Source organism: Mustelus asterias, chromosome 3 (genome assembly GCF_964213995.1).
Source record: "Mustelus asterias chromosome 3, sMusAst1.hap1.1, whole genome shotgun sequence".
NCBI classification, from domain to species: domain Eukaryota; kingdom Metazoa; phylum Chordata; class Chondrichthyes; order Carcharhiniformes; family Triakidae; genus Mustelus; species Mustelus asterias.
Genome location: NC_135803.1, coordinates 26,282,749 through 26,308,217, shown reverse-complemented (window position 1 = coordinate 26,308,217; position 25,469 = coordinate 26,282,749). Strand labels below are relative to the sequence as shown.

The 25,469-nt window shown below is 42.8% G+C and overlaps 1 protein-coding gene across 1 annotated transcript in view; it reads left to right on the top strand.

Moving 5' to 3' along the window:
- Positions 1-25,469, top strand: part of meltf (melanotransferrin) — a 58,276-nt gene that overhangs the window by 12,330 nt on the left and 20,477 nt on the right. The window contains exons 4-11 of the mRNA XM_078206375.1: positions 1,225-1,410; positions 5,307-5,463; positions 10,399-10,466; positions 12,520-12,707; positions 16,944-17,118; positions 20,134-20,285; positions 22,276-22,372; positions 25,133-25,327. Of these exons, the coding sequence (XP_078062501.1) occupies positions 1,225-1,410; positions 5,307-5,463; positions 10,399-10,466; positions 12,520-12,707; positions 16,944-17,118; positions 20,134-20,285; positions 22,276-22,372; positions 25,133-25,327 (1,218 nt within the window). The remainder of the gene's footprint in view (positions 1-1,224; positions 1,411-5,306; positions 5,464-10,398; positions 10,467-12,519; positions 12,708-16,943; positions 17,119-20,133; positions 20,286-22,275; positions 22,373-25,132; positions 25,328-25,469) is intronic.

Sequence of the window (25,469 nt, the reverse complement as noted above, 5' to 3'; positions counted from 1 at the left end):
CGGGCACTTGTGTGATGTAAATGTTACTTGCCAGTTATCAATCCAAGCCTAAATGTTGTCCAGGTCTTGCTGCATTTGTAATGAACTGTTTCTGTATCTGAGGAATCGCAAATGGTGTTCAACATTGTGCAATCACCAGCAAACATTCCCACTTCTGACTTAATGATGGAGGGAAGATTATTGATGAAGCAACTGAAGATGGTTGGGCCTAGGACACTACCCTGAGGAACTCCTGCAGTGATGTCCTGGGAGTAACCTCCAACAACCACAACCATCTTTCTTTATGCTAATTATGACCGCAACCACTAATTCCCATTGATTCCTGTTTTGCTGGGGCTCCTTGATACCACACCCAGTCAAATGCTACGTTGATGTCAAGAGTAGTGACTTTCACCTCACCTCTTGAGTTCAGCACTTTTGTCTATGTTTGGACTAAGGCTGTACTGAAATGAGCTGGGTGCGCCTGGCCACACAGGGCCATGTTATAGGATTAACAATCTGACAGTGTGGGTTTATAATCCAGCAAACCTGAGTTCAAACCCCACTATGGCAGTAAACCTGGAAATCAGTAACAGTGATTGTGAATCCGTGGGTCACCATAAATATTACGGCTGGTTCCCTAATGTCTTTCATGTAAGGAACCTTGGCGACCTTAACCAGTCTGTTCCAACGGTGACTCAAGCCCATACCAACAAAGTTGATTCCCATCTTCCCTCTCAAGTGGTCAAACAGGTACTCCAGTCCCTGCTGGCCCACAAGCAGTCTTCACCTCCCTTTAGCCGACGGGTTTCTTGATGTCTGGGATTAATTCAAATATTTGAATGGGCAACCTGCCTCCCTGTGGTGGTTTGGTTGCCCGTCCCCACGCTCCTGTTTTAAAAGTTGAAGTGGACGGCTGACTGTTCGGAATAACTTAAGGATCAGGAGCAAAAATGCTCCTCCATCTTTTTCTCCTGTGAAAAAAAATCTTGAGATTTGTAGGAGAATCTGCAAAGGGAATTGGGTTAGTTTATAAAGTCATTTATATGTTGGGTGGAGGAGGGGTGGAGACTGAAGGATATTTTAAGCGTGTTTGAGATCTCCTAACAGTTCTGTGGGTAGAAACAATGTCTGGTGTGGCATTGAGTTGTACTGTTGAAATTCTGATACATTCAACTGGTCTGTTTGATTTATTTTGACTAATTTGGCGCTATTACATTTTCTGTTTCTTTCTTGCTTCTTTAGAAGCTGGAACCCTTTATTATGCAGTAGCTGTTGTCAAAAAATCAAACTCTTCAATCACTATCAACAATCTGAAAGCATTAAAATCCTGTCACACTGGATATGATGAGGCAGCAGGATGGAGTGCTCCTATTGGCTATCTGATTAACACAGGGAAGATGTCCGTAATGGGTTGTAACATTCCACAAGGTAAAGCTGAAGTAACTGATTCTTAACGGCAGTGTCTGTGGATTGCATTTTCTGTCTGTTTCTGTCTTTCTTGCTGTGTCTACCTCTCTCTCCCTCATCAACCACTCTATAACCATTTGTTGCTATTTCTGTCTCTCATCCGTCACTTTCTGTCTCTGTCAATCTGCCTCCTTCATTCTATGTGTCTTGCTCCCTGTCTCATCTGTTTATCTTTCTGTCAATCTTTTGTGTAATTTTCTCTGCCTCTCCATTATCCACTCTTGCTCTGCATATGTACATACACTTCCTATTTCTGTTATCATCTATTCCATTTTGTCCAATTTCCTACAATTACATTTTCTCACAGTTTCCACTTTAGGCACAGTCATTTACCCATTGCGGGCTGCTTTATCCTGGATAGTGTTGAGCTTCTTGAGTGTGATTGGAGCTGCACTCATCCAGGCCACAGGAGAGAATTTCATCATACTTCTGAATTCCTTGTAAATATTACACCGGCTTTGGCGGAGATCCAAATCTTCAGATATGAAAAATCCTCTTATATAACATGATGATTTATTTTAATATAGGAAAAACTATTCATAAAACGTCTTAGGACTTGGCTTCAGTAGCCTTTACGTCATTGGGGTAAAGAAGAATTTCTCTATCATTGTTGATACCTTTCTCAGTGATTGGTCAGTAACACATTAAGTAGATGATCAGGCCTCTGGTCACTAATTGGGATGTGAGCATACTGGCATTGTCTGATTTTGCAGCTTTGACTTCTGTCATACAATATAGGTGAGTTCTTGGCCCAGATCAAGCCTTACCTTAGGAGCTCATCACAAAGCAGATCAGGAACTTGCATGTAAACTGTCCTTAAAGATTAAAGTCATAGAGGTTTACAGCATGGAAACAGGCCCTTTGGCCCAACTTGTCTAAGCCGCCCTTTTTTGTAAACCCCTAAGCTAGTCCCAATTGCCCGCATTTGGCCCATATCCCATTTTACCCATCGTACCCATGTAACTGTCTAAATGCTTTTTAAAAGACAAAATTGTGCCCGCCTCTACGACTACCTCTGGCAGTTTGTTCCAGACACTCACCACCCTGTGTGTGAAAAAATTGCCCCTCTGGACCCTTTGCAACTCTCCCCTCTCACCTTAAACCTCAGCCCTCTAGTTTTAGACTCCTCTACTTTTGGAAAAAGATATTGACTATCTAACTGACCTATGCCCCTCATTATTTTATAGACCTCTATAAGATCGCCCCTCAGCCTCCGACGCTCCAGAGAAAAAAGTCCCAGTCTATCCAGCCTCTCCTTGTAACTCAAACCATCAAGTCCTGGTAGCATCCTAGTAAATCTTTTCTGCACTCTTTCTAGTTTAATAATATCCTTTCTATAACAGGGTGATCAGAACTGTACACAGTATTCCAATGTGGCCATACCAATGTCTTGTACAACTTCAACAAGACATCCCAACTCCTGTATTCAATGTTCTGACCAATGAAACCAAGCATGCCGAATGCCTTCTTCACCACTCTGTCCACCTGTGACTCCACTTTAAAGGAGCTATGAACCTGTACCCCTAGATCTCTTTGTTCTGGAACTCTCCCCAACGCCCTACCATTAACTGAGTAAGTCCTGCCCTGGTTCAATCTACCAAAATGCATTACCTCGCATTTATCTAAATTAAGCTCCAACTGCCATTTGTCAGCCCACTGGCCCAATTGATCAAGATCCCGTTGCAATCCGAGATAACCTTCTTCACTGTCCACTATGCCACCAACCTTGGTGTCATCTGCAAACTTACTAACCATGCCCCCTAAATTCTCATCCAAATCATTAATATAAATGACAAATAACAGTGGACCCAGAACCGATTACTTACAAGAGCTGATGACTAGATTTAAAAGAATCCTTAAAGGTACAGGGCCACATATGGAGCAAAAATGTTCGCAGCATTTGGAACGGCTGCTCATATTTTTCAACTGGATATGTTTCAACAAAGTATCCAGTAGTTGTCATGACAAATGTGAAGGTAGGAAACAGTCTCTGGCCAAATGATAGTGTGATAAAGTACATGAAATTCCTATTTGATGTCTGGCAATGATGTAGTAGAAACAAGAGGGACCCTCTTTGTCACTTTAGGGCACTTTCACCATAGGAAAACATTTCAACATGCCTTAGACATGACAGAGAATAACTGAAGGTGCAACTGAGAGCACAGCCACAGACAGTGTTGGCTTTATAACGCATGTTAACTGTAAGGGTCCTTACTTGTACAGATGATTCAAATGTTCTTTCTTTTTGCTGAGGAGCCAGTTCTGAACATTCACTGTCAGGTCGCTAGGCCCTAAACTGGGTATGAGGTTAGCAGTGAGTCAGCACAGCTCACCTCTGAAGCAAGCTGACAGGCTTGGCATCTCTCCTCTTTTTCCTTTGACAAACACAAGGACAGGTGGGAAACCCCAGTGGAAAAATCACTATCCCAGTATGGTGAATATACCAAAAATATGATAGTCCCAGAACACACAGCGCCTTGACCAAAAAGGTGGAAAGAAACAAAATAGCAATAGCAAGAGAAAAGCTTCAAACATGCTCTCAAATTACTGCTGCAAGACTTAAAATAGAAAATGCTCAGGGTTAACATTTCAGGTCAATAATCTTACATCAGAATGGGAAGAAGTTAAAGATTGTACAATTTACAGATCTTATTGTTTAGAACCACTCCTATAAACACATCCAGAGTATTCTATTTTGACACTTGCCAGCCTGATTCATTTTAAAACATTGACTCTCAGGACATGAGCACTGTTGGTAAGGATGCTATTTGTTTCTCATCTTAGTGATGTAACTAAGTGGCTTGTTGGGCTACTGCAGAAGGGAGTTCAATCCCACATTGGTGTGGGACTGGAATCTCATTTAGGCTGGGACAACTTTATACATATATCAATGAACCAGCTAGGTTTAAAAAAAAATCTGGCAGCTTCACTATCACTTTTAATGATAGCAATTATTTTAAAAACCAAAATCCAATTCTCAAGCTGCCACACTGGATTTAAACTCATTATCCCTAGACTATTAGTTTTGGGCCAGTAGTCCAGTAAGATAACCACTCTGCTACCCTAGCCTTTCAGCTGAGTGGGTGGAAAATTGCAGACAGCTGAGAAGAACCACAAAATAACAGACCTTTTAAGGACACCCATTTTATTTGGACAGTGGGTAATCAAAAGCTTTTTTGAGTGTAAAGCTGGGCAGAGGGGAGGCGATGGCCTAGTGGTATTATCACCAGACTATTAATCCAGAAACTCAGCTAATGTTCTGAGGACCCGTGTTTGAATCCCACCATGGCAGATGGTGGAATTTGAATTGATGGATCACTGATGACCGTGAAACCATTGTCAATTGTCGGAAAAACCCATCTGGTTCACTCATGTCCTTTAGGGAAGGAAATCTGCCGTCCTTAACTGGTCTGGCCTACATGTGACTCCAGAGCCACAACAATGTGGTTGACTCTCAACTGCCCTCCAGGGCAACTAGGGATGGGCAATAAATGCTGGCCAGTCAGCAACATCCATGTCCCACGAATGAATAATAAAACAATTGTAATGCATCCAGGAACTTGACATTGATCCTCAGTAAATTAGGGACTAAGGATAAAAGAGACCATCAGGCTTAGTATAAACTAATTTTCTATTGTTTATCTCCCACCTTGTGTTAACAGTTAAAATTCCCTGGAATTTTTTTTAAGTCTTTGTCTCACAACTTTATTCAGTAATCCAAACTGAAGTTTGTGCAAACGAATTCTGAGTCCAATTTTAATTAATGACAGAAGCTTCTGATTCAAGGTGGACTATCAACAAGATGCCCTTACAAGTCTGATCACTGCTGCTTAATTATTTATTTTGCTTCTTTCCAGCTGTGAGTGAGTTTTTCAGTCAAAGTTGCATCCCTGGAGCTCAACATATAAATTTTCCATCAAGCCTTTGCCAGTTGTGTATCGGTGATGAAAAAAGTGAAAATAAATGTGCAGACAATGCTGGAGAGAGGTATTATAGCGACAGTGGGGCATTCAGGTATAACATTTCAACATCTGACCTTTTATTGTAAATTGTAACAAATAGTTTCACAACCATTTAAAGCACTTTACAGTATGTAATATAAAGATCACATGAATGATCCCTTTTACTGGCCTAATGGGTGTAGTCCCAATTCTTACAGCTGCAAGTTCCCAGGTTCAGTCCCTTCTCTGTAGCGCACCACAAAACTGTTGTGGAATGATGATGGCAAAAAAAGTCTTGATAAATAGCGGCACGGTGGCACTGTGATTAGCTCTGCTGCCTCACAACGCCAGGGACTCAGGTTCAATTTCCGGCTTGGGTCACTGTCTGTGCGGAGTCTGCATGTTCTCCCCTTGTCTGAACAAAGAAAATTACAGCAACAGGTGCTGTACAGGTCCTTCGGCCCTCCAAGCCTGCACCGACCATACTGCCCGACTGAACTAAAACCACCTACCCTTCTGGGGACCATATCCCTCTACACTGTGTGGGTTTCCTCCGGGTTCCTCCCACAGTCTGAAAGACGTGCTGGTTAGGTGCATTGGCCACGCTAAATTCTCCCTCAGTGTACGGGAACAGACGCCGGAGTGTGGCAACTGGAGGATTTTCACAGTAACTTCATTGTAGTGTTAATGTGAGCCTACTTGTGACACTAACAAAAAAAACTTAAATATATAATAAGCCTTTGGTTTAATGACTGTAGCTCAGTTATTGGAGGGTTACTACAACAAGAAATTTGCATTCATAATTCTCTGAACAAGAGAAACAGTAATGTGGGATTACAAAATGTTTTATGTTGTGGAATGAGAAGTACCCGAGGGTGAAAACAGGCAGTAAGTGAGTGCTGTGATAATAAATCAAGGCTTCTGAAAATGGTTTAGCTTGTAGTTTTGGTCCTAACCACTGATTACCATCATTTGAATTTAACTGCAGGTGCTAAACCAGAAACTTGAAGGTTGAGCACTCAAGTGTTAATTAGATGCAATTTCCATAGCGCATACATGGGCTCCTCCCACATACTTCCATTAAAGGTGCAGAGTGCGCTGGCTAGTGAACATTGGCAGTCGACAGGGTGGTTTAAAGGAACAGTGCTAACAGATTATTGGATATGACACTGGTGGTGAGAGGCCATGATGTGGAGATGCCGGTGTTGGACTGGGGTAAGCACACAGTAAGAAGTCTCACCACACCAGGTTAAAGTCCAACAGATTTATTTGGCAGCACTAGCTTTCGGAGTCTTGCTCCTTCATCAGGTGAGTGAGGACTTGTGTTCACAAACAGGGCATATACAGACACCAACTCAATTTACAAGATAATGGTTGGAATGCGAGTCTTTACAGGTAATCAAGTCTTAAAAGTACAGACAATGTGAGTGGAGAGAGAGTTAAGTACAGGTTAAAGAGGTGTGTATTGTCTCCTGCCAGGACAGTTAGTGAGATTTTGCAAACCCAGGCAAGTCGTGGGGGTTACAGATAGTGTGACATGAACCCAAGATCCTGGTTGAGGCCGTCCTCATGTGTGCAGAACTTGGCTATCAGTTTCTGCTCAGCGATCCTGCGTTGTGTGTCGTGAAGGCCGCCTTGGAGAACGCTTACCCGAAGATCAGAGGCTGAATGCCCGTGACTGCTGAAGTGTTCCCCGACTGGAAGGGAACACTCCTACCCAGTGATTGTCAAGTGGTGTTCATTCATCTGTTGTGGTAGTATATGCATAGTCTCCCCAGTGTACCATGCCTCAGGACATCCTTTCCTGCAGCATATCAGGTAGACAACGTTGGCCGAGTTGCAAGAGTATGTACCGTGTACCTGGTGGATGGTGTTCCCACGTGAGATGATGGCATCCGTGTCAATGATCCGGCACATCTTGCAGAGCTTGCTGTGGCAGGATTGTGTGGTGTCGTGGTCATTGTTCTCCTGAAGGCTGGGTAGTTTGCTGTGGACAATGGTCTGTTTGAAGGCTCCAGAGAAGATGTCATAGCTTCTCCGCTCTGGGGAAGTACTGGACGATGAAGGGTACTCTATCCGCCGTGTCCCATGTTTGTCTTCAGAGGAGGTCGGTGCAGTTTTTCGCTGTGGCACGTCGAAACTGTCGATCGATGAGTCGAGCGCCATATCTTGTACTTATGAGGGCATCTTTCAACGTCTGTAGGTGTCCGTTGCGATCCTCCTCATCTGAGAAAATCCTGTGTATACGGAGGGCTTGTCCGTAGGGGATGGCTTCTTTAACGTGTTTAGGGTGGAAGCTGGAGAAGTGGAGCATCGTGAGGTTATCCGTGGGCTTGCAGTACAGTGAGGTGCTGAGGTGACCATCCTTGATGGAGATACGTGTGTCCAAGAATGCAACCGATTCCGGAGAGTAGTCTATGGTGAGTCTGATGGTGGGATAGAACTTGTTGATGTCATCATATAGTTGTTTCAATGATTGTTCGCCATGAGTCCAAAGGAAGAAAATGTCATCGATGTATTTAGTGTATAGCTTCGGTTGGAGGTCCTGTGCGGTGAAGAGGTCTTGTTCAAACCTGTGCATAAAGATATTGGCATACTCATCGATCAACAGTTCCAACGTGCCACAGCGAAAAACCGCACCGACCTCCTCAGAAGACAAACACGGGACACGGCGGACAGAGTACCCTTCGTCGTCCAATACTTTCCCGGAGCGGAGAAGCTACGACATCTCGCCCAGGTCATTGTCACACCCCCACTTCTTGCCTTCAAACCAACCGCACAAGTTCAAACAGACCATTGTCCACAACACCACACAATCCTGCCACAGCAACCTCTGCAGGACGTGCCGGATCATCGACACGGATGCCATCATTGCACGTGAGAGCACCATCCACCAGGTACACGGTACATACTCTTGCGACTCAGCCAACATTGTCTACCTGATACGCTGCACTTCACTGTACTGCAAGCCCACGGATAACCTCACGATGCTCCACTTCTCCAGCTTCCACCCAAAGGATATCCTGAGGCATGGTACATTGGAGAGACCATGCAGACGCTACCACAATGGATGAATGAACACCGCTCGACAGTCACCAGGCAGGAGTGTTCCCTTCCAGTTCACACTTCAGCAGTCACGGGCATTCAGCCTCTGATCTTCGGGTAAGCGTTCTCCAAGGCGGCCTTTACAACACACAATGCAGAATCGCTGAGCAGAAACTGATAGCCAGGTTCTGCACACATGAGGACAGCCTCAACTGGGATCTTGGGTTCATGTCACACTTTCTGTAACCCCCACGACTTGCCTGGGCTTGCAAAATCTCACTAGCTGTCCTGGAGACAATACACATCTCTTTAACTTGTGCTTGGCCCTCTCTCCACTCATATTGTCTGTACCCTTAAGACTTGATTACCTGTAAAGACTTGCATTCCAACCATTATCTTGTAAATTGAGTTTGTGTCTTTATATGACCTGTTTGGGAACACAAGCCTTCACTCACCTGATGAAGGAGCGAGACTCCGAAAGCTCGTGCTGCCAAATAATCCTGTTGGACTTTAACCTGGTGTTGTGAGACTTCTTACGGTGAGAGGCCATCCAGAGAAGAGGGGATGTCCTGTCAATGCAGAGGGGAAGGATGCCATCTCACCCTCCTTTTCTCCTCTGCTGCTGCTCTGCCTTGCTTCGTGCCCTTCTTCTATCCCTCCTGCAAACCCAGGGGGACCCCATAGCCAGATGCTGATGACCAAGCATTCTGGTGATCCTATAAAATGGAGTAGGACAGCATTCAATCATTTGAGAAAGTCCTATGGAATTAGCAGAATAAATATTCTTAGAGTGCTAGTGAAGTCTTCACAAAGCGTCCTAGACATGCTCCTGAGGTCCTTTTCACAGCATCCACAGCAAGTAAACATGAAGTGGTGAGTATCCTTTTAAGTAGTGCTTGAAATCAGTGTCTTGTTAGTTCCCAAATAGCTGGTTACTGTTCAGCCAAGAACTTGTGACCAAAGTAGTAGGCACTCTCCTTGACAACAGCAGCAGGCAGTTTAAATGGTAATCAGCATTTAAGTGATCCTCCTGGTAGCTGACCCAAATGTGCGCTTCAACTCCAGTTACCAAAATGGCGAGTAAAACCGGCTTTCTTCTTGGCTACCTCAGAGGACCTTTAGCAGCCACTATATTTTCCTGTTCTATACACACTTGTGTTCCGTTGCATGGAATACCATGCTGCTGACCTGTGAGATACTTTAGTTGGTTGAGTAATTTTGAGTGTTCTGATTCACCAGACCCTCAAAACATGAGACACGGCATAAATATTTTGAAGCGATTTACCAGCCCCAAGTACATCATTGAGAAACTTAGCCTCGATAAAAGTTGGTTAAAATTCCTTTATTTTTCCCAGGGATCATACAAGCATCAATGAACCTCTGGATGATCTAGTGTCAGCTTTGCCAGTACTTCTCTTTAATGAGTTTCTTGGTGGCTCGATAATGATTCTGTGAACTACTGGTTCTCTTCATAATAATGAGGCTGAGGTCAGGAACTCAACGGAGAGGTGGAGATTGAAGCTTTCTGCTTCAGTGCACCCTGCTGTTGTATGCTGTGCCACCAAGGGTACATGAGTTTTTGAAATACAAACTTTTCTCCCCACTGGAATTGCATACGTGTAGAACTCCACTCCTTACTCCACGGGTTACAGTTGTGTAATTGGCAGCAAATGGCACTGATGGAAAAAGTTATTAAACGTAAACACATAACCCACAAGTTCTTGGATATTTGATCCCAATTTGGCAAAAAAACGTTCGCATCGTGTTTTGTTCTGGATGCTGATTGTTACATTTTGTGGATGGTTTGGCTTTGCTTTGCTGTTTAGGATTGGAGATAGAAGGGTGGGGTAGCTGGGGGAATAACAACATACAGCTGTATCATTTGGCACTGCTTTGACATCTTACAATCAACATACATTTTACCTGTACCTGGCTATTTAAACATACCTCTCTTTCGCTTCAGGTGCCTAGCTAAACAAGCGGGTGATATTGCTTTTGTTAAACATTCGACTGTGCCAGAGAATACGGATGGTGAGTAACAGTGTAACTTTCTACATCCTGTCCCATTTATGTTTGATCTGTTAAAGGAATACTGTCATATTATGATATGCAAACTGGATTGGTTTAGTTTACTTGTCTTCCCTTTGCTAATTGTGGCACTGGTGGTTTAAAAAAAAAACCCATGGCCTTTCTCACTGACTGTCTTACACGTGGAATGTGATTTAGGACAATGGGCCCTCTGTGTGCTCTCCTGAACGTCAAACACACAGCTCTATGGTTCAGATTCCTTTGTGCTGGCACCGTTTTGAGGAGTGAAGCCTATGTACAAATCATCGCTAATTGAAGCTTCCACTACTTCCACGCACAAACTGAATCCAAACAAAGGATAGCGAGGGAGATCAGACCTGTTAAAAGTGTTCTCCGCTAGGCAGCCTGATTGCACTTTATGCAATGCAGGGAGTTTCTGATGAATATCAGTGGATCATAGGGTTCCGATTTAGTATTTCTTGTGTTCTTAATAGATAACGGAATAGAGGGCTATGGGGAAATGGCACAGCAAAGGAGCTGAGGGCGACATAGATTAGCCATGATGGTATTGAGTGGTGGAGCAGGCTTGAAGGGCCTGGTGGCCAACTCCTGCTTTTATTTCTTGTGTGTTCTAGATATAGATAGAATATTGGGGCATTGCACCTGCTACAAACAGAATATGGGCATTTTTAGTGATCTATTACGTTAGTGCCGATTTCAGGGGAAATTTGAGTCCTTTCAGTCTTACTTATCGGCACAATTTCTGTGAACTATTATTAATTACTGGTGGATCCCATGTTTCACTCATCTCTGATTTTCCCTTTGTGAATGACCCCCTCCAACTTTGGTTTTCCCTCTTCCCCACTCTGGGTTTCACCTCTTTGCCTGCTCACTGATGGCCCCCTGGTTGTTGTGACTTTGCACACAACTGCCGTTGGCACAAAACCACAAACCAAACTCAACCACAGGGACCCAATCTATAAAAAGGTCAATTAAATAACAGTTACAGGCATCATCACATGGTCAGACTTTTCATGTGATCAAATCTTGTATCTTACGTAAAAGGAGAGACAGATAGATTATCTCGTCAGTCTCACTAGGTTAAAATTCACGTCTAGGGAGCAAAGAGCAATTTCTGTGTTCGATGGTTGGATGCCAGGAAAGGTATAATTATTAGTTCCCTAAGCACAAGCAGTCTTCTAGAGTAAGGACAAATCATGGGATGTTCATGTCCTGATGCAGTTATCATTGGAGTACTTTGCTTTATAAATCTGCATCAAAAGCATTATGCTAGTCCCATTTTAATTATGTGGGTTCCTTATCTGCAAGTGTGTTCCATGAGTTCTAACATTTGTTACTCTCAGTGAAGGACTATCTGGGTTGTACCTGCTTGTAGAGTTCTTGAAAGAAAAGCAGTTAGCCAACACATTCAGAATCTACGTTAGCACAGCCTGCAGATCTGATGTATGGCAGGGATGATATAAGCCCTTGTGTAACATACACAAGAACACTGGAGCTGTGACTGGCTGAGAGGCATGGCACTCTGTGGTACTGGAGAATGACTGTTTGTAATTGTGTCACTATGACAGCTGTGAGTTTGTTCAAGGGTTACTTGTTCTTCCTCTTCCTTCCCCCCACTCCTGACTGTGTTTTGTTCCCCATGCCAGTGAAATGCTTGATTTTGCTTTTTAACAACAGATTTGGGACTGATGTAATCTCTCAGCTCAAGTGGTAGAGCACTTGAGCTCAAGTCAATCACGTTTGCTTGCTCCAGATTAGGATACATTTGCCATGTCCTCAGTTGAGCCAGTGTTAGGCATATAGTGTCTATGAATGCTAGGCATTGCCCCAAAGTATGATGAAGTAAATACTGAATGAGGCAGCACTGATAAGCTGTCGCTTTTTGTATCACAGACTCTGTAAACGTAACAATCGCAGCTGCAATTTTTACTAGGCTGCTGTAAATTATAATTGCATTGGTACTTGAGAAATGTGAATTATGTGAATCAGAAAAATAGTCTGATTTGGCCAAAGACGTCAATAAACTGTTTTACAGGAAATAATCCCATGGCATGGGCAAAAGACCTTCATTCAAGCGACTATCAGCTTCTGTGCCGAAATGGAAGCCGTGCTGAAGTAACAGATTGGAAGGCATGCCATCTTGCCAGAGTGCCTGCCCGTGCAGTTGTAGTCAGATTGGATACTGATGGCACAGCTGTCTTCAATGCTCTGGATGCTGCTCAGGTATGGAGATTTCCTGCTGACAGAGCAATTATAAAAGAGCCTTTAAAAAAAACTTCGAAGGATATTTATGGACAAGAGAAAATTAATCTATTTATTTAGTTGAAATGCCTTTTGAATCAAGAATATGAAAAGTGCAGAAGTAATACAGTACTTCAGAAATTGTGGAGTTAATTACTGTATTAAGTTAAGACTGTAAACCTTAGTATTATAAACTTATTCTTGGATTTGGACATATACCACAAGAATTAGCGTTTAAGTAAAGGCAACTTGGCTGACAAAGCTGTTCTGTTTTCATAAATTAGCTCCACTCATCTTATTGTAGAATAGTACAGCACAGAAGGAGGCCATTTTGTGTTGAACAGTGGTTCAGTTCCATTCTCGCAATATCCTTACAATTTCTATCCTTCATGTGCTTGTCCAATTCTCTTTTAAACGCGACTATTCTATCTGTTTCCACCACCCAATCAAGCGGTGGATTCCAAATCCTAACCACCTGTTAGCTAAATAAGTTCTACACTCTGAAGCCTCTGGATCTTTTGCCAATCATCTTGAATTAAATCCCTTCGCATTCCAGAAACTCACCTAGTTATTGCTTAAACCAATAGTTAATTCCAATAGTGTTTCTCAGTGCCTTATTTCCCAAAGTATCAGATATTTGTACTGTTTGGAACTAGTTTCCATGTGTTAACAAGGCCAGTAATTGGGATTTCGGGAGTGCTATTCCTAGAAGTCATGAGGTGGAGATACCACCATTGGACTGGGGAGGGCACCGTGAGAAGTCTCACAGCACCAGGTTAAAATCCAACAGGTTTATTTGGAATCACGAGTTTTCAGAGCGCTGTTCCTTTATCAGATGAGTCTCTGAAAGCTCGTGATTCCAAATAAACTTGTTGGACTTTAACCTGGTGTTGTGAGACTTCTCACTATTCCTAGAAGTGAAAGATGGTTCAAGTAATCATCACGCATAGTAAACAGAGATAAATATATAATTCTCTGAAACATCTCATTGATTTACTGTAGCCTTTCTGGCGATATATTAGTTATACCTACACTTGAGGGTGTCTTGTCAATTACTGTATATGATATTCCTGGAAGGAAGATCTGGCCTGAAGGATTTCGACTAGCTAGCCTGGAAAGTGAACACATTTCTTTTTGACTAGAATCATAGAAATCCTACAGTGCAGAAAGAGGCCATTAAGCCATCGAGTCTGCACCAACCACAATCCCACCCAGGCCCTACCCCCATATTCCTACATATTTACCCGCTAATCCCTCTAACCTACGCATCTCAGGACACTAAGGGGCAATTTTAGCCTGGCCAATCCACCTAACGTGATTAGATTACTGAGGAATTGGATAATGCAGAATGCATTGACAGTTTCTGGTGCTCTGAGGCTGGGATGTACCAGATGTCAATGAACAAATTTAAGACCCAAAAACATTTAAGAAATGTGGGATGAATTGTCATTCAAACCAGAGATTTAAATCCCGCTTGGGATCGCAGGAAAGAATGATTGAGCTTCTGGTAAAGTTCATGAAACTGGGCCAGAACACAGTGGCACAGTAGTTAGCACTGCTGCCTCACAGCGTCAGGGATCCGAGTTTGATTCCCGGCTTGGGTCACTGTCTGTGCAGAGTCTGCACGTTCTCCCCATGTCTGCATGCTCCGGTTTCCTCCCACAGTCCAAAGATGTGCAGGTTAGTTGGATTGGCCATGTTAAATTGCCCCATAGTGTCGAGGGGACTAGTTAAGGTAAATGCATGGGGTTATGGGGATAGGGCCTGGGTGGGATTGTGGTTGGTGCAGACTCGATGGGCCGAATGGCCTCCTTCTGCACTGTATGATTCTATGATTTCAAGTTCTCGTTGTGGAATTGTGGAGAGGACTGGCTCAACAGTCTCACATACAAATGACAAAAGAAAAGACTGTCTGAGAGGTGACGGTAGAGCAAAAAAACTCCAGAAAGCTTAGCTGCAAGAAAGAATGTGTATCTGAAAATAATCGGTAAACTGAAACCTTCTTGTGATAGAATTCCAGTCCTGATTCATATCAGCAGATTCATGCATTTTTCAAAATACAGCAGCAAGTTTACATGGGTTAATAGAATCAATAGAATTGGTAGTTGAGGGGAAATGGTGATTCATAGAATCAGGACTCATTGTAGGGTGGGATGAAAATAAAGCTTCATGGTAGCATGGATTCAACCCCATTGTTTCTCTGTGGCTTCCCTCAGGGATTATCCAATTTTTCTTAAAGGGTTAGGGCTTTGCATCAAGTTTTAAATCTTTATTAATCTAGACAATAGAATTCATGCCAAAGAGTTGGGTCATTTGATTTACGTGACAGTTTGTGAAAGAATTGGGAGAAGTGACTATAGGCCGGTCAGCTTAACGTCTGTAGTAGGGAAAATGCTGGAATCCATTATTAAAGAGGAGATAGCAGGGCATCTGGATAGAAATGGTTCGATCAATCAGACGCAGCATGGATTCATGAGGGGAAAGTCGTGCTTGACGAACATGTTGGATTTTTATGAAGATGTGACTAGGGCGGTTGATGGAGGAGAACCGGTGGATGCGGTGTTTTTGGATTTCCAAAAGGCGTTTGATAAGGTGCCCCATAAAAGGCTGCTGAAGAAGATTAGGGCACACGGAGTTGGGGGTAGTGTGTTAAAGTGGATTGGGGACTGGCTATCCGACAGGAAGCAAAGAGTCGGAATAAATGGGTGTTTTTCCGGTTGGAGGAAGGTAACTAGTGGCGTGCCGCAGGGATCGGTACTCGGGCCGCAACTGTTTACCATTTATATAGATGATCTGGAGGAGGGGACGGAGTGTAGGGTAACGAAGTTTGCAGACGACACAAAGATAAGTGGAAAAGTGAATCGTGTGGAGGACGGAGAAGATCTGCAGAGAGATTTGGACAGGCTGAGTGAGTGGGCGAGGATATGGCAAATGGAGTATAACGTTGAGAAATGCGAGGTTATACACTTTGGAGGAAATAATAACAAATGGGATTACTATCTCAATGGAAACAAATTAAAACATGCTACCGTGCAAAGGGGGTCCTTGTGCATGAGACGCAAAAGCCCAGTCTGCAGGTACAACAGGTGATCAAGAAGGCAAATGGGATGTTGGCCTATATTGCGAAGGGCATAGAATATAAAAGCAGGGATGTCTTGATGCACCTGTACAGGGCATTGGTGAGGCCGCAGCTGGAATACTGTGTGCAGTATTGGTCCCCTTATATGAGGAAGGATATATTGGCATTGGAGGGAGTGCAGAGAAGGTTCACCAGGTTGATACCGGAGATGAGGGGTTTGGATTATGAGGAGAGGCTGAGGAGATTGGGTTTGTACTCGTTGGAGTTTAGAAGGATGAGGGGGGATCTTATGGAGACTTATAAGATAATGCGGGGGCTGGATAGGGTGGAGGCGGAGAGATTCTTTCCACTTAATAAGGAAGTTAAAACTAGAGGACACAGCCTCAAAATAAAGGGGGGTCGGTTTAAGACAGAGTTGAGGAGGAGGAACTTCTTCTCCCAGAGGGTGGTGAATCTCTGGAATTCTCTGCCCACTGAGGTGGTGGAGGCTACCTCGCTGAATATGTTTAAAGCGCGGATGGATGGATTCCTGATCGGTAAGGGAATTAAGGGTTATGGGGATCAGGCGGGTAAGTGGTACTGATCCACGTCAGATCAGCCATGATCTTATTGAATGGCGGGGCAGGCTCGAGGGGCTAGATGGCCTACTCCTGCTCCTATTTCTTATGTTCTTATGTTCTTAAGTGCCTCCAGGTGTTTGGAACACCACACACAGGGTGCGACAACTCGCATTCAGTCAATACTGCACTTCAGAAGTAGGTGAGGCAGGTTTGGCTGTCCTGTGGCAGGGATTATGCTTTATTGTCATTTGTAAATCCCCATGTGGAGTACAAGTGAGATCTATTTGCATTTAGGCTGAGAAAATAAGTTTGGGAGTGATGTTTCACCTTGAGAGTTAACAGCACAATAAAATGAACTATTAACTGCATAGCACACACAAAGCAATACAATTGTATAGTTTTAAGTTAGCCTGTGTTAAAACAAAAAATGTAACTCTTCAATCTCACTGGTTGTCATAGACCCTGAACCAACATGCAGGCAAGCTCACCTCTTTCCTGTGATGGTAGTGAATTAGGTAACTCTGAAGAAAGGCAATTACATCGAACAATTCATTTGAAACAAAAATCCTTTACTTACAGAAAAAGTTTGGCATTACTTCCACTGGCTTTAAGATGTTTGATTCTGCTTCATACGATAGCAAAGACTTGCTGTTCCAGGACTCCACCAAAGAATTCATGCTCATCAAGAATCAAACCTATCAGGCCTGGTTAGGCTCAGAATATCTCCAATCCTTGAATGGACTTGACTGCTACAGTAAGTAATACATTTCAGTTGTGGATATCTCAGACTCATTAACACAGAACTGGATATTATTGTTACTGAGTGGCAACAAGTTTACCAGCAGTGAAAATTTCATGGACTCATAAAAGGTTTGCAGCACTGAAAGAGCCCACTTGGCCCATTGTGCCTGCAGAAAAACAAGCCACTCGGCCTACTCCCACTTTCCAGCATTTGGTCCATGGCCCGACAGGCTATGGTACTTGGGGCGCATATTCAGACACCTTTTAAATGAGCTGATGGTTTCTGCCTCTATTACCCTTTCAGGCAGTGAGTTCCAGACCCCCACAACCCTCTGGGTGAAAACATTTTTCCTCCCCTCCAATCCTTCTACCAATCACTTGAAATTTATGCCCCCGAGTGTCTGACATCTCTGCTAAAGTAAATAGGCCCTTCCCATCCACTCTATTGAGACCCCTCACAATTTTATACATTTCAATCAAATCTCTCCTCAACCTCCTCTGTTCCAAGGAGAACAACCCAACCTTTCCAATCTTTCGTCCTAGTTACAATTTTCCAGTCCTGGCAACAATCTCCGAAATCTTCTCTGTACCCTCTCCAGTTAATTACACCCTTTCTGTAATGAGGTGACCAGAATTGCACACAGTACTCCAGTTGTGGCTTAACTAATGTTTTAAATAGTTCCAGCATAACCTTGCTTAACCACCTTTTTGATCCATCTTTCTACTTTCAGGGATCTGTGGATATTCACTCCATGGCCCCTCACTTCCTCTACACCTCTCATAACCCTCCTATTTATTGTGTGATCCTTGGCTTTGTTTGACCTCCCCAGGTGCATTACCTCACTTTTCTCTAGGTTGAATTAGGTTTGCCACTTTTCCACACACCTGACCAGTCCATTGATATCTTCATGCAGTCTACAGCTTGCTATCACTCAGAAGGCCAATTTTTGTGTCCTCTGCAAACTTCTTGATCATTCCCCTTACATTTATATCCAAAAAGTTTATCTAAAACACAAAAAGCAGGGTACCTAGTATTGAGCCTTGTGGAATCCCACTGGAAACACTCTTCCAGTCGCAAAAACGTTCTGACAATTACCCTTTGTTTCCTGCCATTAAGCTAATTTTGTATCCAGCTTGTCATATTTCCCTGGATCCCATGGGCTTTTATTTTCAACCAGTCTGCCATGTGGGTCCTTATCAAAAGCCTTGCTAAAATCATGTAAACCATATCAACTCCACCAGCCTCATCAATCCTCCATGTTACTACCTCAAAAATTCAATCACATTAGCCCTTAACACACCCATGCTGACTGTCCTTGATTTAATCCACATCTTTCTAATTGACAGTTTATCCTGTCCCTCAGAATTGATTCCAATAATTTGCCCACCACTGAGGTTAGACTGACTGGTCTGTAGTTATTTGTCTATCCCTCACTCCCCTTTTAAACAAAGGTACAAACTTTGGCAGACCTCCAATCCTCCAGCACCACACCTGTATCCAATGGGGATTGGAAAATGATGGTCAGAACCTCCACTATTTCCTCCCTGGCTTCTACTTTTAGCAGCCTGGAGTACATTTCATCTGGTCCTGGTAATTTATCCGTTTTCAAGGATGTTGCTCCGCCAATCATTACAATCATGGCTGATTGTCCAACTCAGTAGCCTGATCCTGCTTTCTCCCCATAACATTTAATCCCATTCGCCCCAAGTGCTATATCTAGCTGCTTCTTGAATGCATTCATTGTTTTGGCATCAAATACTTCCTGTGGTAATGAATTCCACAGGCTCACCACTCTATGGGTGAAGAAATGTCTCCTCACCTCCATCCTAAATGATCTACCCCAAATGCTCAGACTGTGACTGTTAACCCTCTTCGTACCTTGTCTCTCCCTACGTTTGTCACATCCAATACTGCACATGCTTCTTCCTTAACTATCCCCCTCCTTTTGAAGATGGATGCAAAGTATTCATTCAGAACCATACCCACACCCTCTGTCTCCACATGTTGATTACCTTTTTGGTCTTTTATGAACTCTACTCTTTCCTTAGCTATCCGATTACTCTTGATGTATTGATAAAATATCTTTCGGTTCTCTTTGATTTGCTTGCCAATATTCTTTCAAGCCCTCTCTTTGCCTTCCTAATTTCCTTTTGAATTTCTCCTTTCCACTTTCCATACTCCTTTCTGCTTTCTTCAATATTGAGTACTAAGTGTCTGACGTAAGATTTCCTTTTCTGAAATTTGTCCATTATTTCCCCAATCTTCTATTCTCCTCCGTTTGGTCACAACAAAACATGAAATGCGAAGGATGGATTTATAAACTGCTTGTTGTTCTCTGCCCAGCAGATTTTAAATAAAGCGTGTTGGCTGTTTTATATCTGTATATTTTGTTTTAGTTTGTTTTAATAATCAGTGTATTAGTTGACTGCTATTAATTGCAGACATGTGGTACTCCCTCAGTTGAGACAAAGGATTTTTGCAGAACAGATAATAGTAGAAAGCCACATTTTCATAGGACTTGTGGATTTTCACTACAGAATCCTACCCTAGGTCTCCAAGTTTGAACCATGGAGCTGCATTTCCCCTGGCATGGGAATTGAGAGTCTCTGGTTGCAGGTGGGGTTTAACTGTAGCGATGCTTCAGGTAAACAGGGGGTGGCAGTGTGCACAGGCATGCCATGGACGTCAATTGAGTGTCAATTTCCTGAGATTTACCAAGGCAATGCCTCTGCATTATTTAGCCAATTGTTTTCCCTTCTTCCTTGTGAAGCAGTTTATCAGTCCATCCTTGGCATTTCGCTTGATGAGCTTGAGCAACAATCTGGAGTGCAGGGGTAGGCATTCGGCCCATTAGGTGTTAGGTCTTTGCAAGCGCTGTGCTTGAATTGAAGCTAATTCCAGTGCTCTTCTGTGCTGTAAAATGGAAGTATTTTACATTTGTTATGTAAAAAAGACAATTGTGCTATTGAGATTGTATCAGCACCGTACAGAAAAGCCGTAAGTTTTGTGCTGCTTTTCTTCACACAGAAATGCCCAATGTTCTGCGCTGGTGCACACAGTCCAGAGGAGAATTGCTGAAATGTGGAGATATGGCTGAAGCTTTCAGTAGCAAAAACCTGACACCACCAGTTCAGTGCGTGTCAGGTGACGATCCCAGTGTCTGCATGAAAATGATCCAGGTAGGATCCATATCTGTTACAATGCCATTAATAGTAAAAGTTCAAGGTGGGTGGACATGTATGTACCGAGTTCCTGTAGGAGTTTGAAGAAAGGCCAAAACAAGCAAAACCCGGATCTGTTACTTGTCAGAACAATTCAAGCCTTTTAGGCAACTTTTGGATTTTTCAGTTGAGTACATTGAGTAAATGATCAATCTCAGATCTCAATCCCAAGTAGAAACATTTCCAAAAGAGTATTCAGGCTGTTTCAAAAGAGTGTTAAGGAATAGCACAAAGCATTATAAAGCTCTTTAATTTTTAGTTAAAATTTGTCTCCATTGCTGGCAGATTTCAACACTCTACTTGAAGTATTTCATTGTTCTCCCTGTCCAGTTAGGATGGAATATGATTGAATCTGATTGTCAGGAGTCAGTGAGCAGGCATTTCAGAAGAGTGAGATATTACCGACTTACAGCAAGCTTATCTAAACAAATGATGAAATAAGCAGATTACTATCATGGCGTCTGTTGTCCAATTATGCAAGAAAGTAATTGGGAAATCCAATAGGTCCTTATTTTGTGTCACTTTACTGTGTTCCAATTTTCCCATAGCAATGACCATTTCCTGGCAGAGGGCTGACCTGCTCCAAAGCCTATGCCAATGTTGCTTAATGATTCACATAGAAGAGCAACTCGAAGTGCATGCTGTTCTGATCACTTCAGGAACAGCTTGGCTTTCAGCTTCATGAAAATGTGATTGTTAGCTGTGGCGGGAGGGACAGGGGGGGGGGGAGGTTCTGTGGTGTAATTAATACATCGGACGGAATTTTACCGCCATGGTCGCCCCAAAATCAGGGCGGGCGCGGCTCACAGAACAGAATTCTCCATTGGCCTCGGGTGGGATTTTACGAGCCTCGCCCGAGCCAGGGCATAAAATCACGTGTAAACAAGCAAAATAAAAAGTTTTATTTTATTTATTTTCTATTTGTTTTTTATTAGTGTCAGAAGTAGACTTACATTAACATTGCAAGTAAATTACTGTGAAAATCCCATAGTGGCCACACTCTGGTGCCTGTTCGGAGACACTGAGGGAGAATTTAGCATGGATAATGCACCTCACCAGCATGTTTTTTGGACTGTGGGAGGAAACTGGAACACTTGGAGGAAACCCACGCAGACACGAGGAGAACGTGCACACACCGTACAGACAGTGACCCAATCCGGGAATCGAACCCGGGTCCCTGTCGATGTGAGGCAGCAGTGCTAATCTCGGTGCCACCATGCTGCACACGAAGCTCAAAGGGCTGAATGGCCTGCTCCTAGTTTCTATGTCTATGTTTGATGGTTGTCAATGGTGTGGCCATTAAATCCAGCCCAATGTTTCAGATCTGTGACCTTTCATCTGTAAGATACTGTACAGATACAAATATCCTCAAAACCACATTCCATATCAAGCCATTGCCAAAGTAGGCAAGAAGAAAAATAGAGAACACATCAAAATGTTGCCAATGAAATAAAAATGTCGGTTGCAGGACTCATGGTTATCAGAGTATTAATGTTTTAAAGAGCTGCTTAATTCAAAAGCAATGGAGTCAATCACTAAATGAAACTCACCAACACAGCTTGGATCCTTAGTCATTGATGCCAATGCTGGAGCTTCATAAGTGTAAAAGAAACCTCAATGACAGGCAAATGAACGGTACTTTGGACCAAGTATGTTCTGAGCTTCATTCACTGATGAACCCATCAGTTGAGTGACAGGTTATCCACATCCAGGCCTACCAAAGGCTGCTCATAAGAGAATGACTCACAAAAGATTTATGATAAAAAGGGAAAACACCTGCATTTTTCTCCTTTCTGGTACTCCCAACTACGTGGGCTGGTCTTCATTTTGGAAGTACCTTCTATAATATTTTCTTAAGTTATGGTAACAAAGTGGAATTCACATCAACTTTCTTGATAAAGCTTTAATTAATTGCAGCGATTAATTAATTTTTTTTGTTTCTTCACAGAATAAAGACATTGATGCAGTTACACTGGATGCCGGGCAGATATACACAGCTGGAAAGATGTATGGACTAGTGCCTGCTGCAGCCGAAAGTTATACTGGTGAGAAAAGAAAGGGTCATTCTGAACTCATGCTTCCAGTGAGGCGCTGCACTTAACGGATGCATGTGTCAGAATATTCAGACCTGCTCTTATACTTCTGAAACTGCTTTGCAACCTTGAAACGATAATGGCCAGAAGGAAAGCTAAAACACACCATCTCCTTCAGATACATTTAGCATTGATTAATTTTGACAAATACAACGAGGGACTCCTTGCTTGATCTAGATTAATGCAGATAATTATTAGATTTCTTTTCAGTCATTCCTTCAATTAGTCAATTCAGACAACAAACTGAGCAAAGATTTCATACAAGGTCTCTTGCTGGTTAAAAATTTGTATTTTTGCATAAGCAATAACACATAGGAAATAGTTTAATTGGAAATCTATCCCTTATTTATTAGAGTCACAAGTAGGCTTACATTAACACTGCAATGAAGCTACTGTGAAAATCTCCTAGCTGCCACACTCCGGTGCCTATTCGGGTACACTGAAGGAGAATTTAGCATGGCCAATACGCCTAACCAGCACATCTCTCGGACTGTGGGAGGAAACCAGAGCACCTGGAGGAAACCCACGCAGACATGGGGAGAACATGCAGACTCCATACAGATAGTGACCCCCAGCCGGGAATCGAACCCGAGTCCCTGGCGCTGTGAGGCAGCAGTGCTGATCACTGTGCCACCAGATTGGTTCAGCAACATGGGATTACTCAAAAGGCAATATTTCAGATGAAATATTAAACTGAGGAGTTTACACTTCCACAAAAGTATTAAGCAAAAAAAAACTTTGAGAAGCAAAGTCAAAAGATTATTCATTTGAATCTAGGCCAATAACAGCCCATGAATTTAGTTCCCTGGTCTCATGAAACTATCGCTTTGTCCTCCATGGATGGATTCCCTTCAACGTTTTTTGAGTGCACTTCACAAAATTACTGATTTTAAAAACCTCCAACGGTCCACAGGCCAGTCTTTATCTCAAGGGAAGAGTAATTATTGACTTAGGCTAAATTGATGTGCAGATAAAACCCAATTAGCAGATTGATTGTACTCTTACTTAGAACAACCTTTTCAAACACTAAGCCGTGTTGCTGGCAATATCGGCAAAGGGCCATAAATTGTGAGCAGTTCTGTTTAATATTTTAGCCAGTATTAAGATTGTGCAGTTCAAGGCTAAAGCGTGGCATTAGTGAGCATTTAAGTTGTTCATAAGAGCATCGATTCAACAACAAATTGCCTTTGAGACTGGGAAATAAGGTCGCTGGTAGGGCAGCAGGTGAAGGCCAGTTGCTTCTGGCTTGGAAAGTTGAATTTTTGTCACTGGGGAAAGAAAGATGTGGTAGAAGGGAAGGTGGCATTCTCCCTATGAAGACATCCATGTCAGTACTTGGCATCCTGCTGGTCAATTTCTTTCTCAATCCGGCATAGAAGTCAGCTGAGTGCAGTGAATAAAATATTTTGAGAAAAATAGGTATTTCCATGTCAGCCAAAAATTCTAGCTTGGATATCAGGTGGACAGACCTGCTTGCCTAAAGTCGTCATGTTTTCAAATGTCACATGCATATATTAACATTTCTGCAGGTGTTGCAACCTTTCATTTCAAAATAAATGGAAAACTCCTACACGAGGCTCTCCTATTCCCTTCTAAAAGTGTTCGCATTTACCAGCAGCACCTGTTGTATTTGCTACCCTTGACTGTTCAATGTTAAAGCAGATACACTGGTTTGGAAAAAGAAGATCTGCCTGTAAACTAGGAATTTAACTCTCCGTGCATTTCCCCAGCCTGGCCCCAGTTCACTCTTCAGTAGTAGGATTTCCCTTGTTACTTTGCAGTTACAATTTTCTTTCAAGTGATTTTTAATTAAGTGCCAGCAATCAAAGCTCATTAATTAGAGTTCAATATTCTTTCTGATCATTTGACTGAGTTACGATTTTAAGGAATAGTTAACTGAGGGTTCCCTGACAAATTTTGGGCTCTTGACAATTCCGTGATTTGACGTACATGGTAACTCTGGGTAGAATAGACAATGTGGCCATGTACAGGAAGTTAGTGATGCTGGACCAAGCAATTGACAGTGAAACGTTGGCTCTCTTACCATGTTTTACTTATTGATCTTTTAGAAAGAAATAAGTATTGAATCATAGAATCCTACAGTGCAGAAGGAGGCCATTCGGCCCATTGAGTCTGTACCGACCACAATACCACCCAGGCCTTATCCCCATAACCCCATGCATTTACCCTAGCTAGTCCACCTGACACTAAGGGGCAATTTAGGTGGCCAATCCACCTAACCCGCATATGGGAGGAAACCAGAGCACCTGGAGGAAACCCACACAGACACGGGGAGAATGTGCAAACTCCACACAGACAGTGACCGAAGCCAGGAATCGAACCCAGGTCCCTGGTGCTATGAGGCAGCAATGCTAACCACTGTGCCTCCGTGCCGTGTCAAATACAGGTAAATAGAGTGGATTGGGTTTTGAATTGTAAAGGTCCTGGTGGGGACAAATCTGTCCCTGACCAGTACATGAGTCTCATTCAACAAGTTCACTTACCAGTTACAATTGGGGTTAAATTCAAGGATAGGCAAAAGAGGTGTATCGACTATGTTTTGCACACCTTTCCTGATTTCTCTTTCCATTGAGATTTCTGATAAGTTAGCTGACCTGCTCCAGTTTGTTTTGTATGGAGTGCAAAGTTGAACTTGATTCTAAATGCATTCTGGTCCAATATTAATGCCTTTATTTGTATTTTCTGCTCTAGTTGATAATGATGGAGCATCATATTATGCTGTGGCAGTAGTAAAAAGGTCGAGTCATAACTCCTTCACCATCGGTCAGCTGAGAGGAAAGAAGTCCTGCCACACTGGGTTGGCCAGGACAGCTGGATGGAACATCCCCATTGGTACTTTGGTTGAGAGAGGGGACATCAAGTTCAACAAATGTAACATTGCTAAAGGTGAGAAACATTTATTTTGCAATAAATGTAATTGCTGTTTAGCCACTCAACAAAGACTATGCATGTGCTTGTCTCAAAGAATGTTCATAGAGGCACGATCAATATATATAGGAAATCATACAAATCCTAGGGTTAAATAGTA